This window comes from Aquarana catesbeiana, linkage group LG06 (genome assembly GCF_042186555.1).
Source record: "Aquarana catesbeiana isolate 2022-GZ linkage group LG06, ASM4218655v1, whole genome shotgun sequence".
NCBI classification, from domain to species: Eukaryota; Metazoa; Chordata; class Amphibia; order Anura; family Ranidae; genus Aquarana; species Aquarana catesbeiana.
In genome coordinates, this window is record NC_133329.1 from 61,468,820 (window position 1) to 61,491,124 (window position 22,305).

The window sequence follows — 22,305 nt, forward strand, 5'->3', positions numbered from 1 at the left end:
ATGGCCAGCCTTACAGTCAGGACAGTGCTACAGGAGTTGCCATCTTTGTTAGAAGTAAAAAAAAAAAATGCTGTTGCCTATCTAAAAAGTCTAAGAGATAGAAGTAAAAAAAAAAAAAAAAAAAATTGCTGTTAGCGGACATGTAGCACTTGAAAAATTGGGCAGTGCAGTTTTAAACCAAAATTTCTCACAGTCCAGTGACTGCTGGATAAAAAAAAAAAAAAAAAACCTTTAAAGTTTCCCTTTACCATCAGAGCAGTCTTATCACTGCCCGTCAAAGCAGCCTCATCAGTGCAGACCTAGTAGTGAGAAGAACCTACCTCCACTCTCCATCCACAGGCTCAGCAAGCAATCGGCCAGACTGCCTCTCCTAGTGCTCCTACATCTACCACGTCCTGATGTATTGACAGGGGAGGATTTTTCCGGGAATGTCCTGGGCACATCGGGACTGTTGATAACTATGCTCTATGTAGCGCCTGAAAAGTCCCAGTGTATGCCCAACCTATTCAAGAATTTGAGCATTAAAGTGGGAGTAAATTGCAAAATATATATATATCTCCCTGCAAGTTAAAGCAGAGTTCCACCCAAAAATGGAACTTCTGTTTTAAGGGAGGTGACCCCCTGACATGCCACAGTTGGCATGTCATTTTTTTTGGGGGGGGGGGTCCCGGCTCCCACTTCCTCTCGGCGCCCCGCAAGGGAGATCACCTCTCCCCCCTCCCTCTCTGCAATCATCTGGGTCCCAGATGATTGCCCGGCCAGTCACGACTCGCGCATGCCCACAGTTACAATGCCGGCGCCGCAGAAAGGAGGGGGGAGACGAGCGGGGCTTCGTTCCCCCGCATCGCTGGACCCTGGGACAGGTAAGTGTCCAATTATTAAAAGTCAGCAGCTGCAGCATTTGTAGCTACTGACTTTACATTTTATTTTAAGCAGAACTCCGCTTTAATGTCATAATGGGCTAGCATGCATTGCATACTAGCCCATTATGAAAGACTTACCTGAAAACGAAGCCCACCATCAGCGCGCTGTCACCACTGACAGGGCTTCCATCTTAACCACAGCTTTCTTACGGGTTCGCAGGCATGTGTGCGGGAGTCACATCCACAATGCGGCCCTCTCAATGGACGGCACGTCATCCATTGAGAGCTCAGTGTGCATGTGCCGGCGCTGCTTTGGTAAATATCTCCTAAACGTGTACAGTTTAGGAGACATTTACTTTATACCTACAGGTAAGCCTCTGATAAAGGCTTGCGTGTAGGTAAAATACAAAAAAAAAAAAAAAACACACACCCCTTTACTACCACTTTAACAGCAAGTGGTGTAGTGCCACAATATAGCCCAACTACAGGAAAGTATTAAAAAAAAAAAAAAAAAAAAGTCCACCCTTGCAGAGATAGTGTGTAAGAGGGGAGAATAGCCTCTTTCACTTACCTTACTTTTTAAACAAAAAAAAAAAAAAACCTGTAAGGCAAAGGCATAGTGAGCTAGCATGCAGGGCATACTAGGTCAATATGAAATACTCACCTTAGAACGAGGCCGAGGCCTCTGAACCCGGTCTACGCCGAGGGAGCGGACATGTTCCCTCAGCATTGCTTCCGGCGTTGTGAGTGGCCAGAGCCGCGATTAAGTCTTTTTCCCCGCAAGGTCCGGCAGGGTCTGCCGGACCTTCACAGCGCATGCGCCGCTGACGTCAGCAGCTGCATGCAAAATTAATATCTCCGAAACCGTACAGGTTTCGGAGATATTAAATTTTACCTACAGGCAAGCCTTATTATAGGCTTACCTGTAGGTAAAAAATAAAATGGGTATACAACCCCTCTAAAAACTTTGTAAGGGATTTTTAAAAAAAAGTTCACCTTTCACCCCAGATGAAGAGCACATCCTGTAGTGACATCAATGGGCCTCACCATGAGATCCTGGGATAACTACGACTCTCAGAATCTGGTGAGGAGATGCTCCAGTCCCCCAGAATCCCACATTCTTAGGATTTTAGGATCCTCAGTAATTCGGGAAAGGCAAGGAACATCATCCTCACCTAGGGGATTGATCAGTTTTGTCATATAATGCTTCAGCCAATGACACAGCTGCCAACAGTCCAGATTTTAACAGGAATTTAGTGTCGTCCTGGGCAACCCGTCACTGGCCGACCACGGCTCCCAGCTGTGAAGACATGGCCATGAGGGATCTCTATGTGGCTAGCAGGTCTCTTCTGTGTGTATAGTGCAGAGGGGAAGGGCCTCCGCCCCGGGCAGCCAATCCGCTCCGCTCTTTAGTGTGCACGCAGAGCAATTCACTTGTACACTGATGCCGGTTAGCTGTCCGGGTCGGAGGCCCTCCCCTCTGCACGGTACACATGGAAGAGACTTGCTAGCTGGAGAGAGATCCCATGGGCACCACAGAGCTGGACACGGTGAGCTTCTCACAATGTGCATTAGGAGCTGCAGCAAGTCAGATAGAACCTTATTTTCTAGCTGGGGGACATCCAGCATCATCTAGCGCTTTCTTCCCCAGCCCGACTGCCCCGTTAATTCTTTGGATTTCAGTTCTTTCAGTCATGGAAGCTCAGCATCACATGTGGGTATTACCTAGGTACCCCAGATGTTCTGGGACTACATTTCCCATGATACTCATGCACTCTGCAGTGTAGTTGAGCATCATGGGAAATGTAGTTCTAAAACCTCTGGGGTGCCAAGGTTCACCATCACTGATCTAGGGTGATCTGCATGCACATATAGCCTGCTAATTTATAGTCCTGTGAGCCTCCAGGTAATTGACCAAATCCGGGTCTCCAAAATAGTGCATCTTTGCAAATGATCAGCTGCTAACGCTACGCATGTCTCATATACCATGCAAAATAGTTAAACCAAAAATTGTACACACGCTGCGCTTATCAAAATAAAAATGTAAGAAATTTCTACTAAAATATTACTAAAGTGATATTGTGCTTAACATATACAGAATATACAAAATCTATTAATACTATACATTAACACCATAACACCATATTGCATAGATGCAGCACTGAAATGCATGGATGTTTGTTTTGAATTATCTATTAATGTTTGAAAATTGCACAAGCTTTGTGGAATATTTGCAATACACAGGCTGATTGGAGCACTTTTACCTAATTTATTCATTCATTGAAGTTTGTTGCACATTAATGTATAGTATTAATAGATTTTGTATATTTTGTATGTCAAGCACAATATCACTTTATTAATATTTTAGTAGAAATTTCTTACATTTTTATTTTGATAAGCGCAGCGTGTGTACAATTTGGTTGCACATATAGCCTACCTAGGAACACCCACTCCTCCAGACTGACACCCATCCAGCTAGACATTCTGATATTTGCATAACGCGCCCCAAAAGCCAGCCTGCTGCTTGAATCAGAGCCAAGGACTGTTGAGGAGGTGGACTGAGGCCGGGTGCAGGGATGTTGTCAGGAAGCTCTGCCAGCCCCTCTCATCAGCCATGATCTGCCTGCATTTGCATAAAGAAGCACAAAAGTCCCAGTCAGTTCATCAAAATTGAATATTTTATTTTAAATTTTAAACTGACATTGTCATGTTGGGGGGGGGGGATGGAGAAAGGAGAAGCCAGACAAGGCAAAAAGAAAGAAAAAAAAATAGGATTCAACTTCAAAAGAAATCCATCAAATGCCACACAGACAGCAAAAACCAACAACGAAGAAAAAAAAAAAAAAAAGCCACTGCAAGAGATTTTTTTTATTTCTCGCCACAAAAATGCAACAGGAAGTCTCTCCAGAGTAAAGAGGAAATGTTCTCTTATGCCCTGTACACACGGTCGGATTTCTGACGGAAAAAGTGCGATCGGATTGTGTTGTCGGAAATTCTGATTGTTTGTGTGCTCCATCGCACTATTTCCGTCGGAGTTTCCGACACACAAAGTTTGAGAGCATGCTATAAAATTTTCCCGACAACAAAATCCGATCGTGTGTAGACAAATCCGACGCACAAAGTGCCACGCATGCTCAGGATAAATTAAGAGACGAAAGCTATTGGCTACTGCCCCGTTTATAGTCCCGACGTACGTGTTTTACGTCACCGCGTTCGGATCTTCCGACAACTTTGTGCGACCGTGTATGCGCAAGACAACATCCGTCGGAAAAAAAATCCATGGATTTTGTTGTCGGAATGTCTGATCAACGTCCGACCGTGTGTACGGGGCATTAGAATGTGATCACTGTTAAAAAGGTGTCTCCATTGGAAGATTTCCAAATTTCGGATTTCTCATCCCATGCTCTCCCAGTGACAATATTCACCAGAAGAGAAAGGATGGATCTCGCCAGAGGGGACGCGGACAGCAATAAAAACCCGACAGAAGGTCTAATCCTTTCCTACTCCATTCATCACGACAAGAACATCTTCAGATCACAAAAAAACAAAAAACAAAACAAGAATGACAAAAATAATGACATGAAAACCCGACACCATCATATCATAGAATTCTGTCTCCTATAAGAGGAGTTCTCTATACCCGGAATAAGTCTCCCCTCTCCAGTGTTTTCTACGACTCTCTAAAGTTCCCACAACTCAGAATGGGGAAGAATGTCGCTGCGTTCCCAGTGACTTGTATGGAAGTGGGCGGGGTTGTCTATGGGTGGAGGGTGTGGCTAGCTACATGGTGACTAATGGAGAGATGTAAGAAAACTCTATTGAGTGTAATTTATCTGGAAGGTGTCCCAAGAGGAAAACAAGGTTCTGAAAAAAAAATAAATAAAAAAAATAATATAGTGAGCAATTGAAACATGCAAAATGGATTTATATCAATTGTGGCTAAAAAGGAATAAAAACCCGAATTATTTTTTATTCCTGGAGCTGTTTTAGCCGCGACATACAAGCAGCTCGTATGTATGTGGTATGTATGTGGTCATAAGCAGTACTCATATTTTACAAAAGTGGGCTGCCAGATAAATGGTAGGACCAACCTCTAATTATTAAGAGTGCAAACTGATATTATTATGCAGTGTGCCTGATATCTCAGATTGGTTACATTTGCACAAAGCCCATGTAGACTCCGTATCCTGCTTAGTGATGCTGCACAAAGGCTGAGCCTTGCTGATCCTCTCATCTCAATGCAAGTAGAGCAGACAGGGCTACAAGCGGGTTTTAGGGTCTAACCAATCAGTTTTGGCTTATTAACCACTTCAGGTATGGACATCCAGAGAGATCAAAGAGTGTTCTAGAGGAGGGCTATTTCGTTTTTTTTTTTTATGGCATTTGTAAAGGGGGGGGGGGGGTATTTTGCCTATACACTTGTCCCAGAAAAATTGGAGATCAGATAAAATTTAGTAGAAGGGGATATGAACACGCATCCTTCGGAGTGGTGTCAGGACCTCTTTCGCGTAACATTGATGTTCTTTATTTAGTGCTCCCTTTAATTGTCCCACTTAGTCTACTTCCAAGAGGAGATCACCCTCTTGTCATTTGTATACATGACAAATACATGACAAAAATTGTAGGGAAAAAACAAAATCCAATGTTGTAAGTTATGGTTTTATAGAAAAAGCTGGAGATGCAAGCTTTGCCCAGGCTCCTTCATCAATATAGAAAGCCGCATGGAGGGGTTCGGTGAAGGTGGCTCTGAAGGTGTGAAGATGTCTTATGGGGTCGCTCAGCTGGTAGTAGGACAGACGGCCACCTTCATAATCCAAATATAATCCCAATCTCTGCACAGGAGGCTCTGGGTATACCGGCTGACTCTGTGATTCATCGAGAGACACAGGTTTATCTTCAGTTGTGCAGAAACACCAAGACTTGTTATTACACCCAAACCCAGACTCCTCTCCATATCTCTTTATACTGGGATAGCAAACACCCACATCCCATTCCCCACAGTCACCAACCTCTACTTCCCAGTAATGTCTCCCATGGGAAAAACTCTCCACACTCATCACTTGAGGGTACTCTGTAAAGCTCTGTGGCAATGATGGTCTAAACTTGTAGGTTTCAGAGTGCAATGCGGTCCTCAGGTCATCAGATAAAGCCACAAGGATATTGGCAGTTTTTATATCCAATAGTAGATTGGTTGCATCCTGTGTATTGAATTTGGTTTTTAATTGCATATTAGTGATAACATCGGTTATAGACCTGTGCAACACAAGAGAGATCAAAAAATCATCCAGATCACAAACATAAGATTCTTCCACATTCTGGTCTCCTGTGTCCGATTTCTGATCTTGAAGGACTTCATCAACATCTGATTTATGATCTTGTAGGACAGTTATTGGGTCGGTCATGTTACACAATTTCTCAAGGTGACCAATTTTCCTGGACAGCTCACCCTTCTGAATCTCCAACTGTTTGAGGAGATTTGCGACGGATTGCGAGACCTCCTCTACCTGTCTGGAGATCTCATTTAGGACCCTCTGTTTCTGGACCTCCAGCTGTCTCCAGATATCATCAAACAGGGCAGTGACTCTCTTCTTCTCATCATCGGCTTTTTCTTGAGCTTTTTGCTTGTGATCCTGTAGATTCAGAATATCCTTCTCAGCGGTCTCTCTCTTTGTAATCATATTTTCCAGAACATTTTTTACCTTCTTCTTCCTCTCCAAAGCCTCTTCTAGAAGTTCTACTTCATGTCCTTTATGTTTCCCCACCAGACAGCAGGACACACATAGACAGACGGCGTCCTCGGAGCAGTAATACTCCAGAAGCTTCTTGTGGATGGAGCACTTTTTACTACTGAAGGACGAGGTGGGTTCCATCAACACATGGTCCACTGTCATGTTGTGGGCTGTCAGGTGTTTATCACACATAGAAGTCTCACAATGCAGACAAGTCTTGACAGCTCCCACTGGAGAATCCACACAATACGTACAGAGGACCTCTACGCTCTCCTCCTTTTGCTGTGTAGATCTGAAGTTGTCCACAATGTTACACAGCTTCCTGTTCTTCTCCAGAGTAGGACGCTCTACATCCTCCTCTCTGCACTCCGGACAGGAATAAACTCCAGACCCCTCCTGTGTATCCAGAGCAGTCACAATACAATCCCGGCAGAAGTTGTGTCCACATCTCAGTGACACCGGCTCCGTATAAAGGTTCAGGCAGATGGAGCAGCTCAGCTCGTCTCCTAGAGCAGCAGACGCCATTCTGAGAGCAGGGAAGAAGAAACCAAAGTAAAAAAAAAAAAATCTGTTTGCACGAGAGTGGAGACTTTACAAGTTGAAGGATAATTTCACCTTTAGAACATGTTACACCCTTATTTAGGGTGTAACATGTTCCAGCAAATCCAATATAATGAAAAACACTTGTGTAATCTATATACAATGTCCCTATAACTACAACTGCTGCTGTTAATATTCCCACACATCACGAACAATACCAAAATTGCTGAGCTGCAAATATACAAAATATACCGTCACTTGCCACCTGCCTTAAAAACAAACATCTAACAATATACTGTTCATACATCAACCAGTGAATACAATTCATAAAAAGTCCCACAATATTCAACATCCTTGTGTGTGAATCTTTACTGTGCCATAAATCACGTCAACATTAACTTTGTGCCTTCTCACAGGAATCCACCACCGGTCATACCAAACTCACCTCAACATTTGACCTGTCTTTCCAATAGGTCAGATATGAGTCTTCCCTTTTAAAAGGACAGATGGTCTTCCACACACTACTTAGAATTAAGAAAAAAAAAAAAAAAAAAATAATAATATACATATATAAAATTTTACATAAAACTTTGAACAATTCTTTTTTTTTTTGTTTCACAATAAACTGTGAACAATTGTGGTGCACTACAGGTAAATCGCATACACTTTCCTCTTAAGAGTTCAGCTCAATGGCATGCTCTGGGGGAAGTCTCGGAAAAGAAGTCACATCAGCGTAACGCGTTACACACACAAAATGTGGCACTAGATTTAGAACAGTAGATCATTTACAGTATATTAGGAGGTTTATTTTAAAGCATGTGGCAAGTGAAGGCATAATTTTTGTATCTACATACAAAATGAATTTATGGGCTACCGTGCACAAATTACCCAAAAACACATCAAAAAGAAGTAGCCACCAACACTTAGTATATGCGTCTCCACATATATCACAATAAACTTAAAAGGATGTAAATAGTGTGGCGCATGCCCCCTCCCCAAAAAAAAACAAAAATGTACCTTGAAAAAGTATTCATACTCCTTGAAATGTTCCACATTTTGTCACGTTACAACCCAAAATGTAAACGTATTTTATTGGGATTTTATGTGATAGACCAACACAAAGTGGCACATAATTGTGAAGTGGAAGGAAAATAAATAAAATGTGAAAAGTGTGGGGTACATTTGTATGGCGCCCCCCTGAGTCAATACTTTGTAGAACCCCCTTTCACTGCAATTACAACTGCAAGTCTTTTTGGGGATGTCTCTACCAGCTTTGCACATCTAGAGAGGGACATTTTTGCCCATTCTTCTTTGCAAAATAGCTCAAGTTCTGTCAGATTGGATGGAGAACGTCTGTGAACAGCAATTTTCATTTCTTGCCACAGATTGTTAATTAGATTTAGGTCTGGACTGTGACTGGGCACATAGATATGCTTTGATCTAAACCATTCCTTTGTAGCTCTGGCTGTATGTTTAGGGTCGTTGTCTTGCTGGAAGGTGAACCTCCGCTCCAGTCTTAAGGCTTTTGCAGTCTGACAGGTTTTCTCCTAAGATTTCCCTGTATTTGGCTCCATCCATCTTCCCATCAACTCTGATCAGCTTCCCTATCCCTGCTGAAGAAAAGCATCCCCACAACATGATGCTGCCACCACCATGTTTCACAGTGGGGGGGGGATTGGGGATGGTGTGTTCAGAGTGATGTGCAGTGTTAGTTTTCCGCCACATATAACATTTTGCTTTTAGGCCAAAAAGTTCCATTTTGGTCTCATCTGACCAGAGCACCTTCTTCTACATGTTTGCTGTGTCCCCCACATGGCTTCTCACAAACTGCAAACGGGACTTCTTATGACTTTCTTTCAACAATGGCTTTCTTCTTGCCACCTTTCCATAAAGGCCAGATTTGTGGAGAGCACGACTAATAGTTGTCCTGTGGACAGATTCTCGCACCTGAGCTGTGGATCTCTGCAGCTCCTCCAGAGTTACCATGGACCTCTTGGCTGCTTCTCTGATGAATGCGCTCATTGCCCGGCCTGTCAGTTTAGGTGGATGGCCATGTCTTGGTAGGTTTTCAGTTGTACCATACTCTTTCCATTTTCGAATGATGGATTGAACAGAGCTCCGTGAGAAGTTCAAAGCTTGGGATATGAATTCCCCTCCACCAAATGATTTGGACCAGTGCACAAAGAAAGGTCAAGGTCCAAATCATTTGGTGGAGGGGGGATTAAAGGTGCAGGGTTGTTTTTCAGGGGTTGGGCTTGGCCCCTTAGTTCCAGTGAAGGGAACTCTTAAGATGTCAGCATACCAATACATTTTGGACAATTTCAGGCTCCCAACTTTGTGGGAACAGTTTGGGGATGGCTCCTTCCTGTTCCAACATGACTGCGCACCAGTGCACAAAACAAGGTCCATAAAGACATGGATGAGCGAGTTTGGGATGGAGGAACTTGACTGGCCTGCAACCTGATAGAACACCTTTGGGATGAATTAGAGTGGAGACTGCAAGCCAGGCCTTCTCATCCAGCATCAGTGCCTGACCTCACAAAATGCACTTCTGGAAGAATGTTCAAATATTCCCAAAGAGACACTCCTAAACCTTGTGGACAGCCTTCCCAGAAGAGATGAAGCTGTCATAGCTACAAAGGGTGGGCCAACTCAATATTGAACCCTACGGGCTAAGAATGGGATGCCATTAACCGCTTGTAGACCACCCACCTTACATGTGGTAGCTCTGACCACCCACCTCACATACTGTGGCAGCTCTGAAATGGATCACATACCTAGTACGCGGACCGCGTGCCCCGGCTGTGCTGCGATCGGCTGCAACATCAACCAATCAGGGGCTGCTGGCCGCTTATTGGTTGCCGGCACCCAACATTTTCAAAGAGAGCCCTGTATAGGTAAACAAACAAAGGGCTGTCTTCTGACAAAAGCAATGTGCTGTTTTTTTCTTCGTGCAAAGTACATGTTGGCCATACGTTTAACCCTTTGATCGCCCTAGATTTTAACCTCTTCCCTGCCAGTGTCATTAGTATCTGCGCATATTTGAAGCATCGATCACTGTATTGGTGTCACTGATTCCCAAAAAAAAAAAAAAAAAAAAAGTGTCAAAAGGTGTCAGTTAGGTATCCGATTTGTCCGCTGCAATATTGCAGTCTGACAATAAGGTGCCGATTGCCCCCATTACTAGTAAAAAAATAAAAATGCCATAAAAATATCCCATAGTTTGTAGACACTAACTTTTGTGCAAACCAAATCAATGTACGCTTATTGGAAATGTTTTATAGCAGAAAGTAAAAAGAAAATTATTTTTTTTTCTCCTTTTCAAAATTGTCGGTCTTTGTTTGTTGCACAATTTTTTTTTTTTTTTTTAAACCGCAGTGGTGATCAAATACCAACAAAGGAAAGCTCTGTCTGTAGGAAATAAAGGGACATCAATTTTATTTGGGTACAGTGTTCGTAGGCGTGCCAGGGAACACCCTAATCACCCTGTGTGATACAGATTCCCCCCTGTTTAAGTGCTTAATATATCACCAAAGCCCCCTAAAGGGGCTCCTAAAAAAATTGAGGAAAGAAATAAAAAAAAAAAACAAAAAACACCACACACACACACGTTTGAACTTTGAGGTGCACACCCTAATGAAATAGGCTGTACACACCCATGACAGCTTTGCATGACCATGCAATATTGCAAAAAATGGCCTGGTCATGAAGGGGGGGGGTAAATCTTCCTGAGCTGAAGTGGTTAAAGTTCATGTGCGTGTAAAGGCTCATAGTTGCCAACTGTCCCGGATTTCCCGGGACATTCCCGGGACTTGGACTCCATTCCCAAATTTGTGGTGTACCGGGAAATGTCCCGAGAAATCCGGCGCTAGAGGTCCGTGGCCGGCGGAGACATTGTCTCCGCCGGCCGCCATCTTAAAGAAGTTCAGGAAGACTGGTAGCGGGACGGGGGGCTAGACAGAGCTCCTGCGTCGCCGCCCACCCTCCGCCCCGCTCCGCCTCGCCCCGCCGCCCCGCTGCCAGTCTGCTATGGAAAGGGGCGGGGGTTCTAGCCATGCGGCCGGTGTTGTGCCAAGAATGGTTTCCCCGTCGAAATCTGTTCCCCCTGTCTCTCGGGTGAGATCGGAACTCAGCCTCTCCAGCCCTCTGCACTGGCGCTCCTCCCACTCTCCCCGGACACACTAGGACACGTGACCTCTGAGGTAGGGGGGGGGCGCACCGCTGTGGGAATCTGGTGCGAGGGGGGGCTCCGCCGGGCACTCCTGGTGCCAGGGGGAGCTCTGCCGGGCACTCCTGGTGCCAGGGGGGGCTCCGCCGGGCACTCCTGGTGCCAGGGGGGGCTCCGCCGGGGACTCCTGGTGCCAGGGGGGGCTCCGCCGGGGACTCCTGGTGCCAGGGGGGGCTCCGCCGGGGACTCAGTCTATGCAAGCAGCAGCGGCCTTGTGGCTTCACTGCCCGTTTCCTACTGCACATGCGCGAGTCGCGCAGCGCTTTGTGAATGGCCCTGTTGAATTCTGGGACACACACACAGGTCCCAGAAGACAACGGGGCAGGTCACCGAAGAGGAGGAAGTGACAGAACAGCGCCGCGGAATAGGAAGAGGCATATTAGGAAGACTGCCTAGCAACAGGCATTTCTGGTAAGTAAATTTTTTTTTTTCAAATTTTTTTTATAGATTTTTTTTTGAGAATGTTAATGTAATTTTTTATTTTAGGGTGGACCTCCGTTTTAAGCAAAAAAACGAAAAAGAACACATTTTTTGTCAGTGCACATGTCTATCTGTTACTCTCTAACTCTAATCTAATTTGAAAAAAAAATAGTTTTGCATTGATACATGTCCCCAGTGCAGTACCGGGGCCCCCCCATACCCTTTTTATGGCCAATAACTTTGTCTGATTTGTCCGCCGCAGTCCTGCTATAAGTTGCTGATCGCCGCCATTACTACTTAAAAAATAAATAAATACAATTTATAGTCCATAGTTTGTAGGCGTGATAAATTTTACACAAACCAAATCAATATACACTTATTGGATTTTTTTTTACCAAAAATATGTAGCAGAATACATATTGGCCTAATTGATAAAAAAAAAAAGTTTAAATTATCAAATTTCTTCCTTGGATATGTTTGTTTTAGAGCAGAAAGTAAAAAATATATATATTTTTTTTTTCCCAAGATTGAGGACCTTTTTTGTTTATAGCACAAAAAATAAAAACTGCAGAGGTGATCAAATACCACCAAAATAAAACCTATTTGTGGGGGGGAAAAAAAAAAAAAAAAAAAGATAATTTTATTTAGGCAAAGTGATGCACGACTGCGCCAATATCAGTTAAAGCAACGCAAAAAATGGCCTGGTCAGGAAAAACATAAAAGCTTCCCGGAGGTCAAGTGGTTACATTTTTAGTGTAGTGGATAATGGTGTGCCGCTACCATACCAGTGTTATTACTCCTTAGGCCCGGTTCACACCGCCGCGACTTTGATCACAGGAACCTTTTTCTAAGTGGAAGTGACTCAAGTCGCTCCCATTAGAATGGTTCCATTGCACTTAATGGACGTGTCTCAAAGTCGAAGCGCGTGTCGCACCAGTGTGAATTGGGCCTTAGTCAATAATATACACTCACCGGCCACTTTATTAGGTACACCTGTTCAATTAATTGGCAACACAAATTGCTGAGTGATCAGCCAGTCGCATGGCAGCAACTCAATGCATTGTGGTGAAGACGACTTGCTGAAGTTCAACCTGAGCATTAGAATGTGGAAGAAAGGGGGTTTAGGTGACTTTGAACGTGGCATGGTTGTTGGTGCCAGACAGGCTGGTCTGAGTATTTCAAAAACTTCTGATCTACTAGGATTTTCACACACAACCATCCCTCGGCTTTATAGAGAATGGTCCGAAAAAGAGAAAATATCCAGTGAGCGGAAGTTGTGTGGAGGAAAATGCCTTGTTGATGTCAGAGGCGAATGGGCAGACTGGTTCCAGATGATAGAAAGGCAACAGTAACTGAAATAACACCTCGTTACATCCAAGGTATGCAGAATACCATCTGTGAACACACAACACATCGAACCTTGAAGCAGATGGGCTACAGCAGCAGAAGACCACACCGGGTGCCACTCCTGTCAGCTGAGAACAGGAAACTGAGGCTACGATTCGCACAGGATCACCAAAATTGGACAATAGAAGATTGGAAAAACGTTTAATGGTCTGATGAGTCTCGATTTCAGCTGAGACATTCAGAAGGTCGGGGTCAGTTTTGGTGATAACATGAAATCATGGATCCATCCTGCCTTGTATCACCGGTTCAGGCTGGTGGTGGTGTAATAGTGGGGGGGATATTTTCTTGGCACACTTTGGGCCCCTTAGTACCAATTGAGCATCATTTTTAACACCACGACCTACCTGAGTATTGTTGCTGACCATGTCCATCCCTTTATGACTACAGTGTCCCCATCTTCTGATGGCTCCTTCCAGCAGGATAATGTCACCATGTCACAAAGCTCCAATCATCTCAATCTGGTGTAGCAATACCCCCCCCGGAGGACTCGCTAATATCCTGGGTCCCCACTGCTGCACAGCCAGTTACACAGCATTTCCTTCACACATTCTAACGCAGAAAACAGTCCTTGGCTTGTTTTTTGAAGTTTTATTAGGGGGTTGAGAATTTGAATGGGATAGGGAATTATGGGATGCCAAACTTGAAAAATGGCCAAAACTATGAACAAGGTAAGATTTCCACCCCATTTACAAAAGTCTTCTTTCTGCACAAACTTGGTTTACTACAGCACCTGCTGATCGCTCACACTGGGGAACTAGCAGGATCTTGCCAGCTCAGCAAAGGCCCATTACAGGCGGGAACGCCCAGTCCCTTGACAAAGAAGTGCAATGTGTGTGAACAGCGTGACATTCCTCCTGCGGCTTCCCTGTGGCCACTGATCCCAGCTGTACTTGCTTGCAGAAAATGCTAGCCCACCAGCCACGCCTGGCTGATCTTCCTCCCAACTGACTTTCTGCCCCAGTCCTGCCCGACTTGTACACTTTCATGGAGGTTCCCCAGGGCAAGGATGAGGACTAAGCCCACTGCTGTCTTCAGAGAGCATGGTTACATCTGACAGTCTCTCTCCTTGTGTTGTCCCTGCTCAGTACTGATCTCTACTCACGGACTATCTTTGCTCTGCCTCTCCTGAAGGTTCTCCTCCAAATGCCTCCTGTGGTGAGTTCCTTTACTATCATTATCTGCAATTCGATAAAACAAGAACATTCTCTCTGTCTCCCATCAGACCAGAGCCTAGAGATCACTTAACTAATGCCTGGAAAGCTTTGGTATAGAAAGATTTGTCAGTACGCCCAAACCATCCTAGGACAGCCTGCTTCACTGTGTCATCAGTGCCAAAATGCTGACCTCCAAGGAACAGTTTTAGGGGTCCAGGTTATTCGTCGATTATCCAGGATCACAAGATGTTCACAGGAATGAAACGTTTATGGGAGAAGAAAGAGGTATTCTCTAATGCCGCACATCCATGTAGTCCTACGATGGTGATGAAAGTGACAACCTCAGCCTGGACTCCAACCAGCCCATCATTGCAGCCTCACCTGTGTCCACTGTCCAATATGCCCTGTCCTATTGGACCAGTGTGAAACATTCAGAGAACATGAGGAGCACCATGAGTAGACCCTATCAATGGATCCCTGCTCCCCGGTAGGTAGAAAGACCTCAAAAACTATACTCTCCTCTGGCACCTACCTAGGAGGGTTCTCTCTCTCTCTCTCTTTTATACACACACACACACACACATATAATTTTATATATATATATATATATATATATATATATATATATATATATATATATATATATATATATATATATATATATATATATATATATATATATATATATATATATATATATATATATATATATATATATAAAATTATATTATATAATATTCTAGGAGAAGAGTAGCAATATTATGCAAAGTATAGTGAGCGGGTGAATGTCTACTTTAATTAGTTTATTTTGCCACTAGCAGCCAACTTAGGATGTAAACATTAAAAATAACTTATGGCACTTCGTTTGTTTTATGTAGTGTTTCTCAACCTTTTTCCAGTCAGGGCGCCCTTGAATAGTATTTTCAGTCTTGAGGCACCCCTGTCCAAGGCTTGGTTCACATTACTGTGTGTCACGGAACACGCGCAAAATCGCGCTCATTCCTGACACACAGACAAATGCTCTGCTCTTTAGGGGTGCCATTAGGTTTTTAAAGTGTTTGTAAACCCAAAAATATAAAGCTGTGCCAGCCCCTCTATTATAGGCAGGCATAGCACACTGTACATGTATTTTATAAAAATGAGGCTTGTAAATACCGATTTAGAATGCTCTGTAGGCTGGTCACATGACTCGTGGCCGCTGTATAGCTCTGATATCTTGCTTCTGCAGGAGGGGCCAAGATCTCCCTCTGGAGAGGTCGGGAGGTCACATGGCCACTCAGGCCCTCCTGCACTAGCCCTGGAAACCGGCCGAGAGTCAAGTGACCGGCCTGAAGATCGTGCTAAATCGGTATTGACAAGCCTCGTTTTTAAAAAAGATTTATACAGTGTGCTATACCTAACTATATTAGAGGGGCTGGCGGTGACCATATATACAATTTTATCTGTACATCTGCGGCTATGGGGAGCGGAGACAGAGACACAGACACGGAGCTGACAGGCAGGGAGGAGGGGGAGAGAGGAGAGCTGAGAGCAGGCCTGCAGATGATGAAGGTATGTATTCTGACCACGGTGGTCAGGGCTCAGTAGCGATTTTCGTGGTCAGTGCAGAGAGAGGGAGACAGGAAGTGGCAGGTTCAGCCAGGTACAGTTTAGAGGGGGGCAGATTACACAGCACAAGCACTGTGCTATTTAATCTGCTTTAAGGGACCAAGATATCTATTTTTTTTTTGGGGGGGGGGGGGGGGTTGTGCGGCAAAATTAAAAAAAAAGGTTGGGGACTTTTTCCCTGCATTTCTGTGCATAGGGAAGCCCAATGAAATGAATGGGCTGCTATACATGCAGCCACACAGATGTGAACCAAGGGCTAAATGTGAACCATGTGGTAAATCCACATGGTTGAGCTGTTTTACCACCCCCAACTTCTCCCCCTTTAGCTGCAGAGCTGCAGCTGGAGGTAAACCCAGGGTGAATGGGGCTGCACTACAACTACCCTGCAACTGTGTGCATTGCACAGTTGTGGTGTAGTAATGCTGCATTTACGGGCTTAAAACAGGTAGCGAGTAGGGACGAGCTTTGTGTTCGAGTCGAACCCATGTTCGACTCGAACATCGGCTGTTCGATCGTTCGTCGAATTGCGAACGATATGGGCCGTTTGCGCCAAATTCGTGTGGCGCGTCACGGCCCATAATTCACTGCGGCATCGCAGTGCATTGCTGGCTGATGATTGGCCAAGCATGCACTATGACCCGCATGCTTGGCCAATCACAGCGCCGTTGGTAGTGAGAGCTGTAATTGGCCAAAGCCAGGGTGGCTTTGGCCAATTATGGCACAGGAGGTTTAGAACACGCCCCACACTATATAAGGCCGCCTGCACGGTGGCCCTGTGTAGTGTGTTGCCGTGTGCTGAGAGAGAGAGAGAGAGAGAGACAGAGAGACAGTGTCATTTCATTTGAGTTAGCTAGATTAGGCAGGACAATCAGTGAGTTAGCTGCACTTACAGTGTATTGTGTATATATACATCCCAGGTGTTGCATATATATATATATATATATATATATATATATATATATATATATATATATATATATATATACATATACACACACATACACACACACACACATACTGTATTCAGTTTAGCTAGATCCGTTCCTGTTATCTTCTTACTGACAGGCAGGCTTGTCTTGTTACAGTATTTACAGCTACCTGAAGAAAATTGCTGGTGTTCTTTTGATCCTATTAGTACCACAGTCAGGCAGCTAGACTATTTACAGTTAGTGTAGTGCGTCCTCCTCACAGTGTTCAGTTAAAGCTACAAGTTAGTTTAGTGTGACCTCTGCACAGTGTTCAGCTAAAACTACAAGTTGGTGTAGTGTGTCCTCCTCACAGTGTTCAGCAAAACTACAAGTTAGTGTAGTGCAACCTCTGCACAGTGTTCAGCTAAAGCTACAAGTTAGTGTAGTGTGTCCTCCTCACAGTGTTCAGCTAAAACTACAAGTTAGTGTAGTGAGACCTCTGCACTGTGTTCAGCTAAAGCTACAAGTTAGTGTAATGCGTCCTCACAGTGTTCAGCTAAAGCTACAAGTTAGTTTAGTGTGACCTCTGCACAGTGTTCAGCTAAAGCTACAAGTTAGGGTAGTGCGTCCTCCTCACAGTGTTCAGCTAAAACTACAAGTTAGTGTAGTGAGACCTCTGCACAGTGTTCAGCTAAAGATACAAGTTAGTGTAGTGTGTCCTCCTCACAGTGTTCAGCTAAAACTACAAGTTAGAGTAGTGAGTAAAGCTACCTGTATAAGGTTGGTGGCGTTTTCCTGATCCTATCACTACCGCAGGCAGCTAAATAAGCTACAAGTTAGTGTAGAGCAAGCTCTGCACAGTGTTCACCTAAAGCTACCTGTTGAAGGTTGGTGGTGTTTTCCTGATCCTATCACTACCGCAGGCAGCTAAATAAGCTGCAAGATATTTTTTGGTGAGCTCTGCACAGTGTTCACCTAAAGCTGCCTGTAGAAGGTTGGTGGTGTTTTCCTGATCCTATCACTACCGCAGCTAAATAAGCTACAAGTTAGTGTAGTGCGAGCTCGGCACAGTGTTTAGCTAAAGCTACCTGTAGAAGGTTGGTGGTGTTCTCATACTACAGGGCAGGCAGTTGATTTTGCTAGCTGCAGTATCAGTATAATATAAATATATATATATATATATATATATATATATATATATATATATATATATATATATATACATACATACATATACATACACATACATACACACACATATAGGAGGCTGAGGTATATATACCTCATCCTCTCTCACCCATGCTCAGGGTACTTTGTCTGGCAAAGCAGCGGTCTCTTCCCTCGGCTCAATGTCATCAGTGACTCCTTCCCTAGCCCCACCATGTCCTCCTGAGGAGTCCCTCCAACTGTTTGACCACAGTGTTGGGTACATGCTCCAGGAGGATGCCCAGCGTTTGGAAGGCTCTGATGATGATACTGAGCTAGATGAAGGCAGTAACGTGAGCACGGACAGAGGGGGTGCCCAAGAAGGACAGCAATCTGGCAGTCATGCTCCCCCTGCTGCAGCATACTGCCAGGTTTGCTCCAGTGATGAGGAGGGAGGGGATGATGAGGTCACTGACTCAACGTGGGTTCCTGATAGGAGGAGGAGGCACATCACCAACGAGGCAGGATTGCTTGCAATATGCCAGCCTAAGGGCAGCACACTGACTGCATCACACCCCAAAGCTCCGCATGTGCAGGGCGCTGCAGTCTCTGCGCGTTATTCAAAAAGTTCTTTGGTGTGGGCCTTTTTTGAGACGAGTGCATCAGATCTCACCGCTGCTATTTGCAACATATGTCTCAAGCGTATCTCACGTGGCCAAAACATCTCCCGCTTGGGCACCACATGCTTGACCAGACACATGTTGACCTGCCATGCAGTTCGTTGGCAAGCGTATCTAAAAGACCCACACCAAAGAACAAAGAGGACCTCTCCTTGCACCTCATCAGCTGAGATCTCCAACCCCAATATACCTTCAGTCCTCTCTGAGACCTGCACTGAGAGGAATGAAGGTGTAGAATTAGGCGTGTCACAGCCAAGTACTTTCGGTACACCGACGTCAGATTGTACCAGGCAAATTTCCCTGCCCCAGCTGCTGCACCGCCGAAAGAAGTTTGCTCCCAGCCATCCACATGCCCAGCGGTTGAATGCTAGCTTGGCAAAATTGCTAGCACTTCAACTGCTGCCTTTTCAGTTGGTAGACTCTGCCCCCTTCCGTGAGTTTGTGGAATGTGCGGTTCCTCAGTGGCAGGTACCCAAACGCCACTTTTTCTCACGGAAGGCGATTCTGGCTCTCTACCGACATGTGGAAGGCAATGTCCATGCCTCGCTGGACAGGGCGGTCAGCGGTAAGGTGCATATTACCGCTGACTCATGGTCCAGCAGGCATGGACAGGGACGTTACCTAAGTTTCACCGCGCATTGGGTGACGCTGCTGGCAGCTGGGAAGGATGCAGGACAAGGTGCAGTAGTGTTGGAGGTTGTTCCGCCACCACGCCTCCAAAATGCCACTACTAATGATTGTGACACACCTCTCTCCTCCACCCCCTCCTCTTCTTCTTCCTCCATGGCCTCTTCCTGTGATTTGTCCTCGGAACCAGCGGTGCTCCGTAGGCGGTCAAGGGGCTACACAAGTACGCAGGCCAAAAGATGCCATGCGGTGCTTGAGCTGGTGTGCTTGGGGGACAGGAGCCACACTGGGGCAGAGGTTCTGTCAGCTCTGCAGGGGCAGGTTCAGAGGTGATTGACGCCACGCCAACTTAAGGCAGGAATGGTGGTTTGCAACAATGGCACCAACCTCCTCTCTGCCCTCCGACAGGGACAAATGACCCATGTGCCCTGTTTGGCTCACGTCCTTAACTTGGTGGTGCAGAGGTTCTTGGGCAGGTACCCGGGCTTACAGGATGTCCTGCGGCAGGCCAGGAAAGTCTGTGTGCATTTCCGCCGGTCATATAATGCCAGTGCTTGGCTGGCGGACCTCCAAAAGGAGTTTAACCTGCCCAAGAACTGCCCAATCTGTGACATGCCCACCAGGTGAAACTCAACTTTGGCCATGCTGCAGCGGCTGCACACGCAGCAGAGGGCCATTTTTCCCCACGCCAGTGGGCCATGATCAGGGATACATGCACTATCCTGTCACCATTTGAGGAGGCCACGAGGATGGTGAGCAGTGACAGTGCATGCATTAGTGACACTGTCCCCCTTGTCCACCTGTTGGAGCACACGCTGCGTGGAAAAATGGACAGGGCGCTTGAGGCAGAACAGAGGCAGGAAGAAGAGGACTTCCTTAGCTATCAAGGCCCCCTTTATCCAGACAGTGTTCCTGCGTGCCCGCCGATCACACAGGAAGAGGAGGAGGAGGAGGATTGTGTCAGTATGGAGGTGGAGCCTGGCACTCAGCATCAGCAGCAGTCTTTAAGGGATCAGTCCCAAGAAACACATGGACTTGTACGTGGCTGGGAGGAGGTGGCTGCGGACCATGTCGTCCTTAGTGAACCAGAGGACTCCGGACCGAATGCCTCAGAAAAGCTACGCTGCATGGCCTCCCTGATCCTGCAAAGCCTGCGTAAGGATCCTCGTATTCGTGGTATCAAGGAGAAGGACCAATACTGGCTGGCAACCCTCCTTGATCCAAGTTACAGGGGTAAGGTTGTGGACCTTATCTTGCCGTCGCAGAGGGAGCAGAGGATGAAACATCTTCAGGAGGCCTTGCAGAAAGGTCTGTGCAACGCGTTCCCAGAGACTGGGAGGTTACAAACTCCTGTTTCTGGACAACGTGTTGCTGAGGCTTCGGTCAGTCAAAGAAGGAGCGGTGGAGAAGGTGGCCGTCTGACTGATGCGTTCAGACACTTTTTTAGTCCGCAGCTCCAAGGTATGATCAGTTCCAGCAACCATCGTCAGCGTCTGTTTTACATGGTACAGGAATACCTAGGGGCAAGATCTGACTTGGACACCTTTCCCACTGAAAATCCTCTGGGTTACTGCGTCTTGAGGATGGATCACTGGCCAGAGCTTGCACAGTATGCAATTGAGTTACTGGCCTGTCCTGCATCCAGCGTTCTTTCGGAACACACATTCAGTGCTGCTGGAGGCTTTATAACCGATCACAGGGTGCGTCTGTCCACCGACTCGGTCGATCGACTGACCTTCATAAAGATGAATCAGTCTTGGATCACCACCAGCTACCAAGCACCTGATGCTGATGTAACCGAATAATTTTTTTTGAAATCTCAGATCCCTTCAAAGACTGCCTATTCTGATGCTGAGTGACTATCCCTGAGTAATTATCCTCTTCCTCCTCAATCATCACGCTGATAGCTTGTAAGAACATTTTTGGTTCTGGGCGCCACCACCAGTGCCTAAGGCACAATTTTTCAGCCCCTGTTTAACAGGGGCATGTAATTACAATTTTTGGTGCAATACTTTGCAGCAGGGCTCGTTCCTGCGTTCCAACTAGAGTGTCTGTGAGGGGTTGCAGTGTTGTGGCACCAGCACCAGTGCCTAAGGCCCAATTTTTCAGCCCCTGTTCAACAGGGGCATGTAATTACAATTCTTGATCTAATATTTCACAGCAGGGCCCGTTTCTGCGCCCACCAAGAGCGAGTGAGGACTTACAGTGTTGTGGCACCAGCACCACCATCACCACCAAAGGCCCAATTTTTCTGGCCCTGTTCAACAGGAGCATGTAATTACAATTCTTGATCTAATATTTCACAGCAGGGCCCTGTGAGGGCTTACAGTGTTGAGGCCACAACAACACCTAAGGCCCAAATTTCTGCTGAGTATATAGGGCAGGCCCCTACTTTCAAACATCCAACTTACAAACGACTCCTACTTGCAAACGGAAGGAGACAACAGGAAGTGAGATGAAATCTACCCCTAGGAAGGGAAATTCTCTCCTGTAGTTAATATGGAAAAAACATTTCTCCTTTCCACTGATGCTTTATCACCAATCCTTGTTTCACGAAAAAACCCAAATTTTCAAAAAACACTTGTCATTGGGACAAAAAGTGAGGTTCAATCTTCTGAAGAGGAGCACAGACAGCAAAGGAAAGGTCACAGGGGTGATGTTTTCCAAAAAGCTTAAAAAGGATTTTTTGGCTGGAGCTAAACACGTTAAAAATGTACCCGTTCAAAATTACAAACAGATTCTACTTATCAACAAACCTGTCAGTCCCTGTCTTGTTTGAACCGCCTGTATACTGCTGTTCAGAGTATATAGGGCCTGGTGGCCCATCATCTTTCCTTTTTTTAATTTGGGTGCGGGGTTCCCCTTAATATCCATACAAGACCCAAAGGGCCTGGTAATGGACTGGGGGGTACCCATGCCGTTTGTCTCACTGATTTTCATCCATATTGCCAGGACCCGACATTACATTAAACCCGCAAGCAGTTTTAAATGACTT

The 22,305-nt window shown here is 45.5% G+C and overlaps 1 protein-coding gene across 2 annotated transcripts in view; it reads right to left on the reverse strand.

Annotated features, from left to right (window-relative positions):
• LOC141148537 (E3 ubiquitin-protein ligase TRIM39-like) overlaps window positions 1–22,305 on the reverse strand; it is a 47,727-nt gene that overhangs the window by 20,573 nt on the left and 4,849 nt on the right. The window contains exon 2 of one of the 2 annotated variants that reach the window (XM_073636081.1): window positions 6,795–7,118. The exons of the other annotated variant lie outside the window; for it this stretch is intronic. Within the exon in view, the coding sequence (XP_073492182.1) occupies window positions 6,903–7,118 (216 nt within the window). The 3' untranslated portion in view covers window positions 6,795–6,902. Of the gene's footprint in view, window positions 1–6,794; window positions 7,119–22,305 lie in introns of those variants that run through there. 2 annotated transcript variants of the gene reach the window in all.